At 37.6% G+C, this 20,921-nt stretch overlaps 1 protein-coding gene across 2 annotated transcripts in view; it reads left to right on the top strand.

Moving 5' to 3' along the window:
- Nucleotides 1-20,921, top strand: part of pum (pumilio) — a 978,781-nt gene that overhangs the window by 914,644 nt on the left and 43,216 nt on the right. The window contains exon 14 of one of the 2 annotated variants that reach the window (XM_067158497.2): nucleotides 6,331-6,450. In XM_067158497.2, coding sequence (XP_067014598.1) covers nucleotides 6,331-6,450 — 120 coding nt within the window. Of the gene's footprint in view, nucleotides 1-6,330; nucleotides 6,451-15,387; nucleotides 15,505-20,921 lie in introns of both variants that reach the window. The other variant, XM_067158496.2, reaches the window with a different exon arrangement.

Here is a 20,921-nt window from a genome sequence, read left to right as displayed (position 1 = left end):
TTCAGTTCCAGATACATGCCGATTTTAAAAATTTATCATTACAAATAATTTTTTAGTCAATATTGTGAAATATACTACAATAATTTTAACGTGCTTATACTTCCCATCTCAAATTTCTTAACTACTGTTTCAAAAAAATAAAAATAATAATATCACAACATACCTCATCTCAATTTTTCATAAACAGGAATGTAATCATTCTTAATAAAATTGTTTGTTTTAAGATTAGCTTATGTGCTGATGATGCCCAATAAGAAGGGCGAAACATGTCCACAACTTTTCAATCTTTTATGATTATGTAACCACAAAACGTGGTACTGTAGGTATTGAATAGGTGAATAATAAATGTATAATTTGTAAATTGAATGTAATCACTGTTGTCAATACGGACCAAAAAAATCAGAGTGACTTGTAATACTTACAGTTTCCCGAAATATCTTGGAACTTCGCACGCTGTCTATGTTAACACATATAAGTCGAACATAAAGGCACTCTGTGCTGTAGAAAACACACAAGTCATAATACCCTTTAAGGTTAATTACAGAATTAAGAACAAAAATTACAGACTCACGTTCTTGAGAACAGCTGAATTACGACTGCAGCATCGGGCATGTGTACGACATCATCTAGCAGGTACGTGTACGCGCTGGGATCAGGGAACTAAACCGGTGATGCCGCTTAGTCTCCTTCCTGCGTGCAGCGAACCAGCAGGGAGCTCACCCATAGGATAAACACTGCGCGTGCTGGAGTATCATACTCGCTAAAGTGTCAGTGTAATATAAAAATGACAAGTCTCATTATTCTGTGAACTCTTCACAATCATATTTATTCACCCCAAGAATACTGATAATTTCAAAAACAGTCTGAAACTTACAGTCGTATTTTATAGATTTGACTGCAGTAAAAGGCAAAATGGTGTTGATTGAATGTAATAATGTATTGATAACTTTTCCTTCAATCAAACCCAATAGCTCGGCAACATAGATCAGCTGTGTATGCTTATAACATAACTCAAACTCTCCTATTTCTAAGCTACAAGATATTGTAGTACATATTGAATTCAAAATATCGAAGATAAATTATTTGTATATTTTGATACTGCATGTATTGGCTGAGAATGAAATCAGAAGGAAATGTTATACTTCTTTTTATATTGTGAGCAGGATCTGTATTTGAGTTGTGCTGATTTTAAAACTCATAGTTGTAGGATTTTTGGGGAGCCAAGAATATATACTGTATCTGCGTAGTGAAAAAGTTTCAGGAGACTCAAGAAGTTTGAAAGTATGTAAGTGGAATGATAACTGCAAATACCAATCCGAATAATTTTTCTTTAGTAGGAAGTAGACAGTAGTTGGACATTCAGGTCATGTTGTATGTGAATATTTCTCACTGAAAAATATTATAAATGATGGACAACTTAAAATATCTGATTTCTTAAGTAATGTATCTTCTTGATCAGACCCTTTCTTGATTTTCAAAACCTGTCTGTCCTTGAATTTCTCTAGTTATATTTCCTTCTCAGTAAAGACTTCACTCCCTTATGGCATGGTGTATATACTGTAATTTGTTGCACGCCCTTTTAAGGAGATTAACAACTTTGAAATGATGGCAAGTAAAGATTGCTATTTCAAATTTAGACTATATAGGTTATAAAGTTTGTTGTATGCTTCTCGGAGCGCTTCTGGTTAGTGTTCTTATTTCCATTTCAAATGAATTTGCTGATTACAATTTCTTTAGCTAAATTATTGCATCAATTTTTATCTGACATTGCTTGTAGTATTTGTATTGGTAACACTTTTGTGCTAGAGTGCTTAATCTATATCAGTCTTTCCTTGAGAAATGTGAATTTTTGTAAGTTCATCTTGTGTAAAATTAAAAGTGTAGATTTGAAAAAAAAAATTGCAGGCAAATTCCGCAGTGTTGTAATATCTGCATCCTGGCATACACTTCTCCTGGGGGAACAGTTTTATGTATGAGGAAGATTTATATTCCTTAATTATTTTTTTTTTCGCCCATGAGTTTTTGTAAATCCCTCTTTACCGAGAGGCTGCTATTGATGGGCAACAATTTCTTACTTAAAATACAGTGTTGGACGTCAAAAAATAATTTGTTTGGAAGCACTTAGTTTCCAGTACGTTACCTAGTTTGCTACTTACAGAAATATCTAGGTAGCATAATAATTTACCTGGGTCTTTTGAATCCTACAATAGCTGACAATACCTAACAGTAATGAACACCACTGGCACCACTGGTAACCAAGCTGACTCTTTTCACCCCATGCACACACAAAACTCGACAATCAACGTCCGCCTCTTTATTGTACATTGCTAGGTGCGGGAACCGGTTGTACAGTGCCTCTGTGTAATGTTACTGGATCTCTGGAAATAGTGAGGAGAGAATGACATTCTGTTAGCCTCTACAAAAATGTTTCTCAGATATGCAGAACGGCGTTAGTGTGAGGACAAAGATAGTTTAAAAAATGCGTACTGTCCAAAAAATGCATTCAGTGGCCCACAACAAGGTCGCTTTAAAGAAGTCAAAGATGAAATTGTGAGGTGTGTGCGCGAAAAATGCAAGGGCGGAATGGCCATACCACGGCACAACTAAGTCCTTCATTGACCTTCAACATCCACATTGTTATTACAGATATTCATCGCTAGCCGCTGAAGTCAGCCGAACCAAGCAATTGAGACGCTTGTGTAGCGGCAGCTGGTTGTACCTAATGCTGAGTAAAAGTGATGGTTTATAGACAGCAGGAATATTTTCCTGATGGATCGTTGTATTGTAGAAATACGTGGAACAGGTATTGCCAGCAAATTTCCATAGGGTTCTCTTTGATATAATGATGCCAATTTTAGGTAAACCCACGGAAATAAAGAATAATTGTGCAGCCACAAAAAAATACGCCATAACTACAGCCGGTGTTCAGTGTTGGTATGAAGACAAAGATAGTCTAAAAATTAGTACTGTACAAGAAAGGTGTTCATATGATTTTACAAAGCACTTTTTAAGCCTGATTTAATTTTTTTTCTGAAGGAAAAAGTGGGGGTCGTTTTGGATTCGGAGAAATACAATGAATTGCAGGATGATGTATTATGTGTAGAATATATAGATAAGCCTGTTCAGTAAATACTGGTGGGCAGGGATGTGGGCTTGAAGAAAACTTGGTTCCGTGATACTTGGGCAAAACTGCAGTTGGTAATTGTGATTTAGTTTTTTATTATTTTTCATAGAGCGAAGGCAACCCTGCCAGTTCATAACATCAGAGCCTGAAGTCATAGCTTGTAGTAACTTCATGCTACTGCTGAACAGTGCGCTGACACGCTACTGCTTCCTTGCTATACTGCTAGTTTCGATGACGCCAACTGCCATGCGGTATTTAGCCATGCACAGCTGTACTTTGTTTGATATCTTAAAACTACTTGAAGAAAATTATGTAGGAGAATTGGCAATCCTCTAAACACAGGTATTTTTCTGGAACCTTGAGATTATACTCCTTGAAATGTGGGATCAACCGTTGAAATCTGTCTAGCCTTTTTCTCACTGTTTTCATTAACATGAAATGGCTTATCAAATTCAGCACAAATGATTGGTGTGGAATGCAATGTTTCAACTCAAAATATAATCACTTGTGTTCCTGTGATGGCAGCTCTGGAGTGGTGGTTGAAATGGGATTGAGATATTTGGCTTTTGGAAGTCGTGAATTTCCAGCTCTTTTCTAGCAAACCACGAGCTGAAATAGTTTATTCATTCCAAACAGTAAGAAACTCTCAAACATGCTTAGGTGTTTCTTAGCAAATAAAGTAATCTTAAGCATCTTGACCTGTATAAATTTGACTGTTGACAATTATCATAAGAGGTGTTATTTTCTACCAGTTTATAAATTCTTGGATGATCTGTTTTGAATACACCGTGATGTGATAACTTCATTGTTGTGTGATGTAGTTGTTGGTTGACATGTTAGTTTGTATATTGTAAAGAAGGTTATTGTCCAAAGAATTTCATGACTTTTTGTCTTTAATTCTGAATTTGACATATACTCATTGTGAGGGAAGTTAGTTAATAATACAGTCATCACCCCTCAAACGTGATGGTTACCGAGCTCGGTTTTGCTAAGTTGTGTTTTCTGGCTTGAAGGTTGCCTCCATACTGCTTGTTTCTCATTCTGAAAACCGCTGAACGTAAGGTTGCGTTTGCTGAAGAATATATTCTTTTCAGTTTATTAGCTGTGTTTTGTTTTTACATCAAGCATCAAGATTGGTCTTGCTATTTTTCTTTGCTTAGAAAATTTGTTGAAACTACAAGAAATCTGCATGACTTAATTCGCTCTTTTTTTTTCATTATCCAATTAATTTTCTGTGATTTGGATGTCGTTATTTTGTTTTGCAAGCTTCATGCCTGGTCTGTTGTGTATCATCGTGGATGCATTGAGGCTGTTGAATGTTCATTTGATAATTTTGGCTTTGTGGCTCGTTGGATTGTTGTGTAGTTTGTCTTCTCTTCTAGATCCTTCTTTAAATAATGAGGGCTGGAGGCTTGGGGAAATTTCATTTGGATCAGTCAGAATGCAAGCTGGGAAAGCCTGACTTGCCAGAATAATAATAATAATTATTATTATTGCTGTTGCTAGCGACCCAACCCGGCTGTGCATTGAAGTAGTTTTAAATGTATGGTGATAGGCCTTACATGATTTCCTTGCAGATGATGGTGGTTTACCTCCTGACGTATGCACCTTGCCCAGTGCAACTTTTTCCAAGGCCCTTGTAGTCACTTGCATGGTACCTCACTCCTTTCTCCCCATACAATATTTAAATCGTTTGTGCACTTTCAGTAAAACACAGGTAACACCTAAACCATTCATGGAAACTATATACTGTAAAGGGTATATTTATCTTAATAAGATTGAGATTAATAAGCCAATATTATATTTTTAAAAGGGTTACATGATTATAATCTCAAAATATGTTTTCTAATGTTAAGGTCGATTTTTTACTGCAAACTATAACATAAAAATGGTTATTTATGATTGCCTTTTAGAGTTAGGTACATGCCTCTGCACACTTATAGTAGAGCTTTTCATGTTCAGTAGTTCTTCCACGCATCTTTTTTCTTGCTAGTGGCTTTACGTCGCACCAACACAGATAGGTCTTATGGTGACGATGGGATAGGAAAGGCCTTGGAGTTGGAAGGAAGCGGCCGTCTCCTTAAGGTACAGCCCCAGCATTTGCCTGGTGTGAAAATGGAAAACCATCCTCAGGGCTGCCGGCAGTGGGATTCGAACCCACTATCTCCCGGATGCAAGCTCGCAGCCGCGCGCTGCTAACCGCACGGCCAACTCGCCCGGTCTTCTACACATCATCCGTGGGGTCTGTCGTTGGCACAGCATATGGCAAGAAAGTGCTCAGATGTCTGTTTTCTTTCTTTGACTTTGTTCACTAAAATAGCCACTGTTCAGCTCCCTTTTGTCATAGACAAATATTTAATATACCTAAACCTTCCTCCATAAATGCTCCACACAGCAGTGAAAGAAGCATTGAAATCTGCTCAATGGTTGTCAAGAGTAGCCTGCACAAACACAGCAGACACCTACAGGGGACTTAACATGCATAGATTATTCGTAACTTCTTTTAGGCACTCTTCAAAGTGTCTAATATGCTTAATTTTAAGAAAGATCATTCCTTCTGCCCTGATTATTTGCTAACATTGCCTTCGTTTTAAAATGTGTCATTGGGTTCAAAAACTACCGTTTTTTACTTTAAAATACTTAGGTATGAAAACAAGGGAGGGAACATATGGAGAACACAACATGCTCAGAAGAAAAATATAAAACAGTCCAAAATTATCAGTGTAACGTTCATTAGTCGTGTGCATATGTTCTTTTCTTCTAGATCAGAAACTGTACTTTTTAAAACCAAGCTTTGTATTTATACTTAGTTTGTAAGTTCTTTTAAGTTCTCTTCAGTATCATTTTTTTTGTGTGTGTAGTAATTAGTTAGTCCAGTAGATAACTAATTTATTTGTGGAGCTGCTTCCTATGAGCAACTGAAATGTTTCTAGTTTGCCTGACTGATCCATGCTAGTTGTTTCCCCACTAATAGGGTAGAACAAACGATTCTGGCAACACCTACACATTTCAGAGTAAACCGAGAGAATGTGTGCGTCTGTAGTCTCTTCAGTTATGTGTGCCTTTCCCCTCTGGACTGAAGGACTCAGGCCGTGTTTAGCTGCCGAGCTTGGTATAGTACTTACGGGTGGGGTGATGAGAATAGTCTTGAAACTCTCTGGACTTAGGTGATGGAAGACACCATGTTTGTACGTGTGACCTTGCAGGTCGCCTGCTGGGGAACCAGCCGCAACAGATCGGCACACCACCATCTGCATCCATCTACAACAGCAGTCAGCAGCCATCGCTCTACAACTCGTCGACCTCGAATGGCACAACCATCGGAGGTATATAGACAGAGCTAGTTGTAGTTAACGAGGACTCTGGTTATGTTGTGTTGTCTTGTCTTGTTCCATGTGTTGTATGGAAGTAACCACGTTCAAGAGGCATGTTTTTGTTAACAAATGCCATGTATTGTTGGGAGATTCTATTACCATTATTGTGTATGTTCCTTGAAAGAAGGTGTATGATATCAACAATGTATTACGCTTACTGTAACTGCCATGCATATGTATAGAGTAAGAAACAGGCTACACATTTAACACAGTTGTACATCTTCACTGAATTCCACTCCGTATCGACTTTTCCTCAGGTTATATTCTAACTTTTCAGCGTTGTCTTCATGTACTCTCATGTGGGTCTAAAGCGCAAACTAGTTTCTATCTTTCTAATTATCATTGTTTAGTCCATTATCATTTGTGTGTGTAAAATATTGGTGAACTTACCTCATTGTTAATGTACGACGTGTTGCTTTGATTTACTTTGAGAATGTTAGAGTTTTTTCATTTCCTGTTAACAGTTTTCTTCATCTTGGGGACATCAACAACAGAAAAGCTTGTGAATTCTGACATGTTTAGGGATCTTGGAAAGAAAGACATTGGACTTTGGCTTAATTCTTTCTAGCATTTAATCAAGGATACGAACGAAAAATATATGATCAAAATAAACGTGCAGAAATATATGCATAAAATAAACTATGTAAGATTGAGCTTTCTGCTCCTTTGACGAATGCCGTGTGCCATTAGCTTTATACTCCATAACAACATTATTATAAGTCAGGTATATGGAATTTTTACCATGAACATTCATTTTAAGATGTGAACATCAAGAAATAGTTTCACTTGATGTATTGAATTCAAAATTATCCTCATATTTTGTTAAGTTAGCTCACCGGACAAAAAATTAGTTATCCCTGGAGAAATAATTAGAAGCATCATTTAATGCTATGTAACTCCACCTCTGGACTTGATAACTGCCTGGATTCGGTTAGGAAGTGAGTCCACAAGGTTGTGCAGGTACATCGCATCCAGGTTAACCCACTCGCTGAGGATTTGATCACACAATTCCACCAAATTATGAGGATGCTGACGTCTGCATTTTGTCCGCTGTTCCAAAGTGTCCATCAGATTTTCAGTGGGGTTCAAGTGAGGTGATTTTGCAGCCAACTGAGATGTGATAGGGTGGGTGAGTGTTCATAAAACAGTCACACATGCGTCCAGCCCGATGAACTTTGGTGTTGACATCTTGAAAAATCTGGGTATCAGTAGCATACTCATCATGCAGATGTTGACTGAAAGACAACACCTGATCATCCAGAATGTTTAAGGAAACATGCTGATTCATGTTAGTGGTCACCTCAGTGAACGGGCTGAAACTATGATGCGAGAAACACCCCGAAAACATCACAGTCCCACCTCCGGCTTGACCCTGACCTTGCACACATCAAGGATGAAATGCTTCATTTGGTCTTTGATGCACTCAAAGACGTGTGTCATTGGAATACAGACAATAACGTGATTCGTCAGACCACGTTACATTCCGCCAGTCAGCTACTCTCTACGTTCAATTATTTCTAGCCCATTGAAGATGCGCAGCTTCATGTGCCTGTGTGAGCAGACGCCTGTAGCCTGGCACAGATAAGAGGAACACTGTTTTGTTTCCATGCAGGTGCCGTATCCTGTGGAATGACCAGGTTTCAGGTGATATTATAGGGTGTTTCTACTGAAGTGCATTAACAGTATTCTATTCAAGCAGTATTCAACAGTATTCTATCCAAGTATTCTATTCAAAAAAATCTTGAGTTAATACGGACAAAAAATGAAGTTTTTAATGCTAAATACATTCGCAGTGACTCGATGCGTATCCGTACTGTCACTCTCGGTCGCATCACAGACCAAATCAAATGATAATATCTTAGTGCCTTTTGATGAATGTATTTTGTTGTTGCACATAGACATCATTGAATAAGGATTTTCTGCTATTTTAAATATTTTCACATTCTTCAGGCACTTAGGCCTTCAGAATTAATTCCTCACATATTTATTTTTCACACAGTCTCTTTGGCACCATGATTCTTAAAATGCTATCACTGTTCCTTGTGTTCTAGCACAAGCACTAGTGCCAGCTAATTGTAATCAGGTTTTACTCATAACTGAGTGTTGTACTTTATTTCTTTGGTCTTTGAACTTTGCTTCCCTGATAAAATATTGCAACCCAGGGTGTTTTCAGCTCTTTGTAGTATAAGATGAAGGAGAAAGCCGGTTACCTCCTTTGCATGATGGAACAATCTATTTGCTGTTTTCCTCAAGATCTTCTGCCTATCATTGTTCGCAAATTCTCAATTATAGGACTATTTAAGCAAATTACAAAATATAAGAATATTCTATTCATCATCATCATCTGCAGTTTCCAGCTGTTGGCCGGGTCTGCTTGGAACATAAGCCTCTCCATCTCCTCTTTTCTTCCCACCACTTCTCCCGAGTCACTCTTGCCCAGTCCTCTCCTCTTCACTGTACACTCTCTTCCACTCCTTTTATCCACCTGTCTCTTGGTCTTTGTCTTGGCCGTTTACCTGTTATCTCCATTTCGTGCATCCACCTTGGTATTCTTTCCTCTGTCATTCTCTTCATGTGTCCATACCATCTAAGTCTAGATGCCTCTATCCTATTCTGTAGTGGCTCTTCTTTTACTATATCTCGAACCTTCTCATTTCTCATCTTATCCTATCTTGTCACTCCTACCCTGCTTCTCAGAAATTTAATTCCACTTGCCTGTATTCTATTCACGGCTCTCTGCCTCATTACCCAAGTCTCAGCTCCATACGTCAGAATAGGTATATAGTACATCCTGTATGTCACCCTTTTGCTTCTCTGAGGGACCTCCTTTCTCCAAACCAGGCTTCTGACATGTTTCAGGAATGCTCCTGCTTGTCTTCCACACTTGATTATTTCTTTATCATTTCTTCCACTTTCCTCTGTGATACTTCCTAAGTACTTGAAATTCTGCACTTCCTAAGCTGTTCCCCTCCAAGCATTATCCCTCTAGTAGGTCTCTCCTTCTTTCTAGTTGTGATCACTATCTCGCTCTTTTGGGCATTAAATTTCATTACAGATTGTTCCACCTCCTCTACCTAAGCATCTAACTAACTGTTCTTGGATATCTTCTTCCGTTTCTCCCCAGACTAACAGGTCATCTGCAAACATCATCACTTTCATTTTTCCTTCACCAATTTTCCTTGCCACTTTTGTTATTATCTTGTCCATTGTTACTACGAAGAGCAAAGGTGACAGAGCACTTCCTTGTTTTAATCCACCTTTTTGCTCAAACCAGCCTGTTCTCTCTCCTGCTATTTTCACACAACTGGCACTCCCATTGTACATCTCCTTCACTCTTTCTACGGTCTGTTCCTCAACACCTTTTCTCTGTAAGGCTTCCCATACCTTGTTTCTACACACACAGTCATAAGCCTTCTCAAAGTCCACAAAGGTCATAACAGGATCTTTACCCCATTCATAATGACGCTCTTGTAGTTGCCTTACTGTGAATATAAGGTCTGCTGTGGATCTTCCTGGTCTGAAACCATACTGCTCTTCTCTCAACTTTTCTTCCACCCTCTTTCTGATTCTATTCTCCAGAATCTTCTCAAACACCTTTGAACAGTGGCACATCAATGTGACTCCCTTATAGTTCTTAGGCTCTTTTAAACTCTTTTCTATTCCCCTTCTTGAAAAATGGTATGATTACCCCCTTTTTCCAATCTTCAGGGGTCTTCCTTTCCTTCCATACTACTTTCAACACATGATAAAGCCACTGTTTTCCTACCTCTCCTACTGCCTTCACCATCTCAACACTCACTTCATCTAACCGTGGGGCTTTCCCTCCTTTCATCTTGTCCAGTGCTAGCTCCACTTCTGCCCATGGTAAGTTTTTTCCTTCTTCCATATTTCTTACTTCCTCCCTGCTTCTACTTTCCTCTTCAGTGCATCCTTCTGGGTTTAGTAAATCTTCAAAATACTCCTTCCACATTCCTTTGAGTTTCTCCATTTCCTGCACTTCATTTCCATTTTTGTCTATCATTATAACATCTACCCTGTTGCCTTTCTTCTTACTCTTAACCATTCCATACAGTACTTTATTTCCTTTGCTATGCTCTTCCATCATGTTTGTCTACTTTTCCATCCATTTTTTCTTCTCTGTTACAACCTTTTACCTTCTTCCTTTTTTGTCTTATATTCTTGTCTTGTCTCTGTTGTCCTCTGTTGAAACCACACTGTGAAAGATTTTTTCTATTATTGTGGGGAATTATTCCTTAAAACATATATTTTTGAGAACTACAAGTATTTCACCTACAGTCAGTTTCATATTGGTTCTGTATTGGCGTCAACTATATGTCATAAAAATGTTATAGATCCACCTATTCAATACTTCATTTAATCAGTGACAAGTCACCTGTTAAAGTTAGTAGTACATGTTTCATCCCAATGTTGGACATCATCTGCTACTGTAGATTATATAAGACTAAAACATTTCCAATTACAACATTACAGGGTTAAATGAGGGAAATCCTTCCCTGTACAAAGTATCTAATGGGACAAGTACTTGATGCCCAACCGGACATAATATAACCCTGTAGATACTAAATTATTAAATAGTGTTATTCTATTCGTACTTGATGACTTTTTGATTGTATCATTATAAATACCATGTATAAATACAATCTTTGTGTCTGTGGAAGTATTGCTCGAGACCAATGCACAATATATCCTGATGTTCCACGAGATCCCTAAACGATATTCTAAATAACACAGGGTCCGGGTGCCTGTAGTCTGAAGGACTCCAATTTTGTTGACCTTTTGTGGGATTAATCTATGTGGGTGCAAAATCAAGTATCTGTTAGGAAATTCTCTCAAATGGGCTTCAATTTTTGAGTATTAGTTTAAAGTATAGTGAGCCTCCATGGCTCAGACGGCAGCGCATCGGCCTCTCACCGCTGGATACCGTGGTTCAAATCCCGGTCACTCCATGTGAGATTTGTGCTGGACAAAGCGGAGGCGGGACAGGTTTTTCTCCGGGTACTCAGGTTTTCCCTGTCATCTTTCATTCCAGCAACACTCTCCATTCTCGTTTCATAGCATCTATCAGTCATTTAATAAATCACTTTGGGAGTGGCGACCCCATCGTACTAATAGCCTATATCTGTTTCATTCATTCCATCCCTGACCCGGTCAATGACTGGAAAACAGGTTGTAGGTTTTCATTTTCATTTTCAGTATAAAGTATAGGGACGCTATCTGGACAAGCCGCTGGCTTGGGAATGTAATATGAACAGGTTCCAGTCTGCATCGAGTCATTTTTGTCTAACTGTATATCTTATTTTCATAAATCTTTTCGTTGCTAATTTTTAATTCCAATGTTCAGTCTGGATAAAAGACTCTGCATAAGTAACGCATACAGCAAACTTTCTTCTAAGATGGTTTTGAAATGAAAGAAAGAATAAGAAAGTGCAAGTAACATACATGACTTGGAAAGAGGAAATTCTGTACATTATGATTAAATAAAACGAAAACCTTATTGTAAATCTCTACTTGGCTGGAGGCCCATAAGGTAAAGAAATATAATACATAATTTTACTAGAATAGCATTTAACACAATATTGCTACATACATGCTACTGCAAGGTATACTATGGTGGGCATAACGTACAGTTTAAAAAAAAAAATTGCTATTTTTTAATTCTTCTTGCATCAAATGCAGGCTGCCATGGGAGAGACAGAGTACCATGACATTACTGTAGTAAATTAGGTACAGCAGTTACTGGTTAATACAGAAATAATCCTGGGGAAATGTTTACAGTTCGGACAGTGGGTGAAGTTATAGCACACAGGAGCGTTGTCTCCATACTCCAGTGGGAGTTCCTCAGTTCAGTGGTTGCAATGTTGATCATGAAGGCCTTCGATAAGCCATACTCTTTGCTGTAGGATCCAAGTTTCCCATGGCACAATTCGTCAGTCATTATGATAAGTTTTCAGGTGGTATTCCTTTGTAAAATATGTGATCGTTGGCTCGTATTTAAGTCTCTTCTATATAGATTCTTCTTCAGGTTGGCTTTCAAGGGTCTCAAAACTGGCAGTAGGGTCTATGATGTTTTTGGTTTAATGGTGAAGATATCAATCTGCCTGTTACAGTCCTTGCTGGATAGACCCTGCACTTGCTCATAGTTGATTTATCAAGGAATCGGTAATTGTTGACCTGGCTCTGAAAGAAGACATTTTCAGGAAACGCAGAGAAGTGAAAGGAAGGAAAGAAATAGAGGGGAAGTTTTGTGGTGGCTCAGATCAGTGCATTTTACATTAAGGAACTAGCGTCTTGACCACTGGGCTACAAGAATGCTTTTGTGAATGTGGTCGTATATGATGACATAGAATTGGTATCTGAAAACTGAAATTGTAAAATCATGAAAATTAAAACCCATTCGAGAGAATTTTCAAATAAAGTATTGATATTTTGCTCTTGCAGATTAACTGCAGGAATGCTCAACAAAATTAGTGTCCCCAACACTTAACGGTAATGAAGCAGTAACCACTGTAATTTTCAACATTTCTGTTATGATTATGTGGTTCACACCCACATGCCTCTTTTGAAATATCTTGTGTTTTTATAGCCTACTTGAATGTTAAAATTACCATGATTTATGGAATTCTAATTTAGATTCTGTTAATGAATAACTTTATTTCCTTCAGAATGATTCTAGGATTGTGTGCATCAAGTCTTCTAATGCATGCCCAGAACTGATGGGGATTTCACTTGAAATCTTAAGTATTTTCTGTGAAGGAAATATACTGAACATCTGTTGTCTGGGAACCTGGCATTGCTGATCTGATGGCTTGAATGATTGTTGTAGACTATGTATAAACTGAATTACTGTGTACATAAGAATTAATATTTTTTTAAACCATATGCTTATAACTTCCCTTATATTTAGAGTGTAAATGTTGTGCTTCCTTTCTAGTCCCCTGCTTACAGTCAGGTGCTTATGTTAACATTCAATCTAGTTGGAACCTGCATGAATTTTCTACCTACCATTTGTTTTCATATTTGTGGGACATCTAACCCAGAAGTGTTTGTGTGCTGTTAAGCAAGGTGTTTCAGGAGGAAATTGTGTGTCATGGACATGTGTCTGTATTTTAGTAGTCTTCAAAGATGGAAGGAAGTGGAAATTACAATGAGCTAATTATTGCTGTATTGTGTATGCATCATCGTCCAGTAGTGCTTTTTTCAATTTAAGGTTGTGGTTTATTACAGCTAGATAACTCTGGTAACTGCCAACACTTATTCCCCTGTAAATCCCAGGTTGATAGACCAGATTCAGTTTTGTCATAATCTCCATTTTCTCACAATACCAGGAAACAGCATACTTATTGATGAGAAGAGAAAGTGGACTAGTTCAAGCTGACTAAGGCTGCATGAAATTGGAATGGTTCAGCACTTCAGATATGTAAGAAGTGTTCTGTCGACTGACAAGAGAGTTATTTAGGAAATAACAGCAGGCTTGAAGTGGCTGCAACCTTCTACAGTTCTGTTCCTAGACCTTTATGGGAGCAAAGGTTTCTTCAGAAAGCAAAAATGTCACTTTATAAGACTGACTTGCTACCCATTCTGACTTGTGGACTGGAAGTTGCAGCCCTGACTAGTAGAAACAACAGTTGACTACAAGCAACAAAAATAAAGTCCCACAAGACCAGAAAGGACAAAATCCAAAATATTCTTTCCACCTCCAATTATGTCTACAACTGTATTTACCTGATATTCTAGTTGTATTATCACAACTGAAATTATTCTTCCACACCATGTAAATGGAATAAAAAAGAATGCCCAGGACCTACTTTGTGAGAAAGATTGTTGAAAGACAATGAAGCAAACATAGACATGGCTGGATGAAGCAGGCAGAAAAACATCTGGCCAGGAACATCCCAAAATGGGAGAAGGTTCCAGGCGAGAAGTGGTGGCAAGATGGAAGTTTATGGAGGAGGCTTGGTTATTTCCACACCCAGCCTGCTGGAGTGGAGAATCCATGACGTGATCAGATATTACTATTTTGTTTCCTATATGCGTAGATATCCATGCAACATTGTGGCCAACACTTCGTTACTCTCCTGTTTGTGATCACAGTAAATTTTATTTATTCTCAGAACCTCTATACCCAAGTTTGATGGAGTCTCGTTAATTTCTTAGAATAGCGCCAGTTTTCATCACTTGTAAAGCAGTCTGGTGCTTGTGCAACATCGAATAAAATTAGTATCATTGATCTCTGTGTGTTACAAAGCTTCTAGTGAATACATACTGCATTTGATATGGTCTTATTTCAGACTCTCATCCATACCAGACATCCTTCAAAAGGAAAAGAAGATGGATACATTGAAGGCCTTTTTTCAATATTGTAATCGTAGGAATAACAGATCTAGTTTCTGAGGTATTCCCAGTTTTTAACACACTGTGAAACAGAATAGCAAGGAACAGGCTGAGTGGGAAATGATCCAGATTCTATGGCAGCTTACACTTGTGGACATAGTAATTGATTGGCTTTAGACTGCTGTTATTTTCAAAAATCACATACTATGATTGTAGACTATTGGGACAGTCATTCTTATCTAATTATTTCTTGTCTTGTGCAGTCTAAAGACACCAATTTTTGTTGCTGATATATTTTGTTGTCCTAAATGTTATGGACTGGTGTTAAACTGTCAATGGTCCAGCATCATAACCATCTGTAACTCTGAAATTATTGAATACGGGCACATGTTTATGTAAACAGTTTGGTGTGCTCTCTTGCGGTATCAACATTTTGTCCTGAAACATCCTGTGAACGGGAGCTTGAATTTTTTATGTAATTGTGGAGTGTGTTCCTAATGTGTCGGGAAGGGCTACTAACCGTTCGGTGTTACACAGGGCTGCAGTCGGGCTCAGGTGTGGGTGGTGGGTTTGCCTCGCTGGCAAGCACGCTGGGCTACGGAAGCAGCAGTCTGGGCACCATAGGCTCGCCAGCTCTTGGCTCCCTGGGATCAGGTGACTAATACACGCTCACTGCATGGCTTGTCTTGTGTGTGAAAGTTATAAAAGTGAAATGTAAGATGGAAATATGGAGTAAGTTCTAAAGGTCGCAACTGGTATAAAATTGTGTTACTGCTACTTCAACATTGCATGTGTGTGGATTCAGATTCTACAGCTGTCCATATTATTTTACAGATCTACCATTTACATAATGTAGTGACCTCACATTTAATATCTAGCAGCCTCTGCTACTACATAAATTCAAACAAAATAGGTGAAGATTTCTATAAGTATCTTTACTGAGACATCAAATATAGATGTAAGTTAGAGAAAGTGTCTTTGTAAGAAATAATAGTAATAATAATAATAATAATAAATATTTAATGAATAATTAATTATAATAATTATAATTATAATAATTTTTTATCATTATCATTATTATTATTATTATTATTATTATTATTATCTTCTTGTACAGTCTAAAAACACGAATTTTTGTTGCTGATATATTTTGGTGTCGTAAATATTACAGACTGTTGTTAAACTGTCAATGGTCCAGCATCATAAACATCCGTAACTCTGATATTATTATTATTATTATTATTATTATTATTATTATTATTATTATTATTCAGTTTCCCCTTTTCTGGCTCCAGCCAGGTTGGGTCATTACTGGCACTTTTCCATCTTCCCTATGCAACTACCATTGCTGCTCATAAACTGTGTTCCAATCCAGGTTCCTTCTCTTTCTTGACAGAGTCCAGTCACCCTAGTCTGGGTCTATCTCTTGTTCTCTTTTCTTCAGTCTTCATCTCCATCATCTGCTTGAGTATCCTTCCCTCCTTCAGATCTCACATGTCCTAACCATCGCAGTTTATTTTTCTCCATTCTGTCTGAAAGCTTTTCATCTCTGATTTCTTTCCTGACATTATTACTTCTTACTCTGTATTTTCCTGTTTTACTTTTTTAATTCATTACTGTATCCAGCTGGTCTAGAGTTTACTCTCCTGTGTTTTTATCATTTCTGCTGCGTATGTCAGTATGAGACAATAATACCTTCCTTTTTCCACATAGAGTTTCTCACTTTGTGGTAAAATGCATTTTCTATACTTTTAGTGATCTCTATGTCCATTACCTCACATCTGTTAAAACCTGCAATTAAGTCAAACATGGATGTTAGTTGTTTATATGTATGATACAACATATACAATACACTTGATCCATTTGGGTGCACATGTATGATGTAACATATACAATACACTTGATCCATTCGGGGGCACATATCCGCATAATTTAATGGCACTATTTAAGCTTTTAATTGCACCTTTTTCTAATTTGGGTATGAAGAAATAAAACAGTGCTTTGAAGAAGAATACATTAAACAGTACCACATCAGTTAGGTAACGATTTTACGTACTGTGCCAGTGCTGTTATAAGTTCTTTGTTCTTTGCCATTAGTGGATTTTCCTTAACAATCTTCATTTGCTTTATGTATTATTTTTATGGTAAAAAATTAGATAATAATGGAAAAGTCCTTTTCACCACAAACATGTCACTGGCTTATATGTATTGTGACACTTAGAGCAATTAAAGGCATAATTACCCCAAGTGACAGCACCAAGGGTCTGACCGTGTACCAAAGGTACGGTTCAGATACGTGGAAACGTGCTAGACAAAGACAAATAAAAGGAAAAAAGGGCACTTACCATTAGAAAATAAAACAGGGCCCACCAAGGAGCGGATAAAATACACCTGGTCATATCAAATTATCACCCCTTTTAAAGGAAAACACCAACACCTTGGGGAACAAGATATTTAATCAGCAAAATTAAGTAATTGGACAAATAGGAAGGAATATCCTCGCTGGAAAATAATAAAATTAAAAATTTTAAAATATTTAAACTCAAACCAAAACCCTACGGTCGACCGTTTATAAAGAAAATAATTATTTAGTTCTTGAAAGACTTAGCAAGATAATGTAGATTTATGAAACCCCTCATCAACTCTCAAGTTTTCTTACAACCAAAGGTTTTCTTTGTACAGTACAAAAGTTTTTTTTTTTTTTTTTTAACATCCTTTCAACCGTGAGAAACAACCTTGACAGAAACAGTTTTTGATATTGATACTGAAAACCCCTTTTTAGGATGTGTCAAACGACCCCCTGCAAGGATAGGTAGGTATTACGTGCACTTTTCAAGAAATTAAAATAATAATAATAATAATAATAATAAGCACCGAAACACCGGGAGGAAAAATGAGCAGAAGGTAAAATTAAAATCTCAAAGAAAAATTAAATGGACCAAGGAAATCCGCGGAGAAGGTAGAATTCATCATCGCCACATCAAATACCAATCATCAATCCCATCACAACATCAACAACATTAGCATTCTCATGGCAACGACCAACAATGGGTCAAGGGAAGGAAGGGGCCAATCACAGGCCGCAAACAACAATAGGCGAAAACTGACAAAGGACCAAGAAAACAGACGCAGAAAATAACCCAAAACCCAAAAAGGAGAATAAAATTAAGTTAAATTAAAATAAAATCAACCAGAGAAGCAAGAAAGAAAGGCACCGGGACACACTGTACACGTAACACCCACATCCCTGAAGCGACTCGCTTGTTAAATTATTCCAGTAAAATGATAGCCTTTATCACAAAACCTTTAGGCCTAGAAAAGTCATTAATAAACGCTAGGTTACCCAATTACATTTTCGAAGAATCCAAAACGTTCTTTCACACAGTACGCAAGCCCCAATTTAACAGACATAATTACACATGCTATAAGTTCCAATTAACAAGCCGAAAATTTAAAATTCCACAAGGCAAGACTTAGTTTTTTAGATGACGCCAGTTACATGCTGTCGCGCGCACTTTCTTCACATAGGAAAATTTTCAGGTCTTTCACCAAAAATCAGTAAAGGTTTAGTTGTAACAACACTTACAGTTTCTTTCAGTTGAAGTAGTGAGGACGGCTTCGGTAGTCTATGCTACTTACTTACTTTGAAGAAAAACATAACATGCAAATTCCAGACGAGGAATAATAAACCAAAACACTTGCAGAATTCACCAGGGTAAAAGCCCTACGTATGTAACCTTAACCAGGCTCGAACATTTTCGGAGAAATCATCTCCTTAGGGAGAGAGAAGCCACACACGTCCATCTCTTCCTATACACCAAAACGCAATGGCGACTTCCCGAGATTCGGCAGTGCACGGCCCCAACGATCCCATGTGCGCAGAGGCCAAGCGCCTGAGTGGTAACGTAGCTCGCGAGGTAGTACATACCTACGACACCAGAGTGCAGGAGAATACAGTCAGGCACAGATAGGACGTGCATACAGACAGCCGGGCAATAAGTTTTGAAAAGAAGAAGTAAAGAAGCGGCGAACCACTTCTAAGGACACAGTTTTTCCACTGCCATGAGGCCAGTTTCGAGAATATTTCCCAAGAGGGAAAAATTGTTACGCAGGTAACAGTATGTAATATATAAATTTAAAAAATAGAAAAATTACTTATACAGCAACAGTGCATTTCTGTAAGTGAGACTGTACAGCAAGTTGTTCCTAATCCTTAGAATCTGTGTATGTGTATATATCTCCCAAGAAAAACTAGTATTTTATCCACATTGGGTATATTCCACTTTTTACTACTTGAGATAGAAGATATGACACATTGTGGTCACAAAGGACAATAATACCACTAGAGTAGAACGCAGCCGGGAAGGCGGTTTGAAGAGGGTTGCGCAGTATTTAGAGTGTATTTGTATTTTGTAAGCATGCATCAGCAGGCGTTGTGCGTTCAGTGGCGGGGAAGGTGACGAACGCCATGTTGCCACGCTTCAAAAGAAGACAGCACTCGCAAGCGGTATCGGCCTGGGAATAGTACAGTGGGTAAAAAACAAGCTACAAAATAAGAATAATGCATTGTTCAGGTCGCCAGGGAAGAACTCTAAGAGGAAGAAGCCAGTGACGGACCTCTGATTTCAATAAAAATGTTCTGCGTACAACAATCTTTGATATGTATAAAAATGGCGAATATCCTATGGCATTGAAACTGGCACGTCCATTTATCTTCCGTAATATCTCGAAAATTTTCCTTAACACTTTCTCGGGGTTTGGTGTTAAAAATTAATTTAGACTTTCAGGAAACATTTAAGCCCACGAAAAATATAGGTCGTCACTTTGAAATTCAAGATATAACTGGTTGAAGAAATGTTTAGACTTTCGTGCTGTTATGAGTAGCCAAATTGGCATCACCGCACTTCATACTTCTGTCTCTCTCTGCGCAACGAAACCGCCTTCCGGTCTGCGTTCTACTTTAGTAACATTCAGTGAAATCCTAGATATTGAAGCACCATCAGACAGAAGTATTTAATATTCTTTTGCTTTCTTAATTAAGACTATAGTCTGTTTCCAAATCAGCTTTGTTAATCGATTGTGTAATTTGGTTATTCTAAAAGATCTTCTTGGTGAAAAATTTATTCCGGAGAGCGTGGCTTCACCTTAACAATGTTTCTGTTTTCCGTGGTTTCCCATTTTCACACCGGGCAAAATACTGGGGCTGTACCTTAATTAAGGCCATGGTTGCTTCCCGCTTCTAGCCCTGTGCTATCCCCTTGTCGCTGTAAGACCTGTCTGTGTCAGTGCAACATAAAGCAAATTGTAAAAGAAATCTTGAGAATCATTTATTCATATCAAATGCAATAGTCTTCATAATCTTATATCAGAAATATCGGTAGTCTCCATTTAATGTAAACATATTCAGTAATGAAACAACATCTGGTGGAGTGCAGTATGTGGTGGCCATTCAAATGAAATAAAAACCAAAACAAATATTATAGGCATCGCCAATGAATACTGTTATACTTGGCACATTTAAACATCCAGATATTCATTATATTTAACCAAATACGATGAAAGGGATTACACTTCTGAAGATATTTACGTAAGTAAAACTTAATACATGAACTTAATACATGGACTTGATAGCTATGTTATGTTCAAAAATGGAATTCATTTACTTAATTTGTTGTAAAGGGTTATAACATTTAACCTACACCACAGCATATCGAGATATTATGACAACTTCGGATTGGGGATATGTGTGATGATTCAGCAACGTGGCAGTTCATTACTGGGCGTAAAGTTTGTATACATATAAATTGATTACTGTTGGGATAAAACAGCTGAATGAATAGTGGTGTCTCCGAAAACCATTAAAATTACTTGGTTGGGACGTATAACCAATAACGTTATTTATTTATTTATTTATTTATTTATTTATTTATTTATTTATTTATTTATTTATTTATTTATTTGTTTATTTATTTATTTGTTTATTTATTTATTTATTCGCTAATCGGCCAACTAGGCATTCACTCGGTTTTCTATTGATCCAGTAATTTTCATTAGCTGGCCAACTCGTTGGC

The sequence above is a fragment of the Anabrus simplex genome, chromosome 14 (genome assembly GCF_040414725.1).
Source record: "Anabrus simplex isolate iqAnaSimp1 chromosome 14, ASM4041472v1, whole genome shotgun sequence".
NCBI classification, from domain to species: domain Eukaryota; kingdom Metazoa; phylum Arthropoda; class Insecta; order Orthoptera; family Tettigoniidae; genus Anabrus; species Anabrus simplex.
The sequence above is the reverse complement of the archived record's forward strand: the minus strand, read 5'-3'. Positions and strand labels throughout refer to the sequence as shown.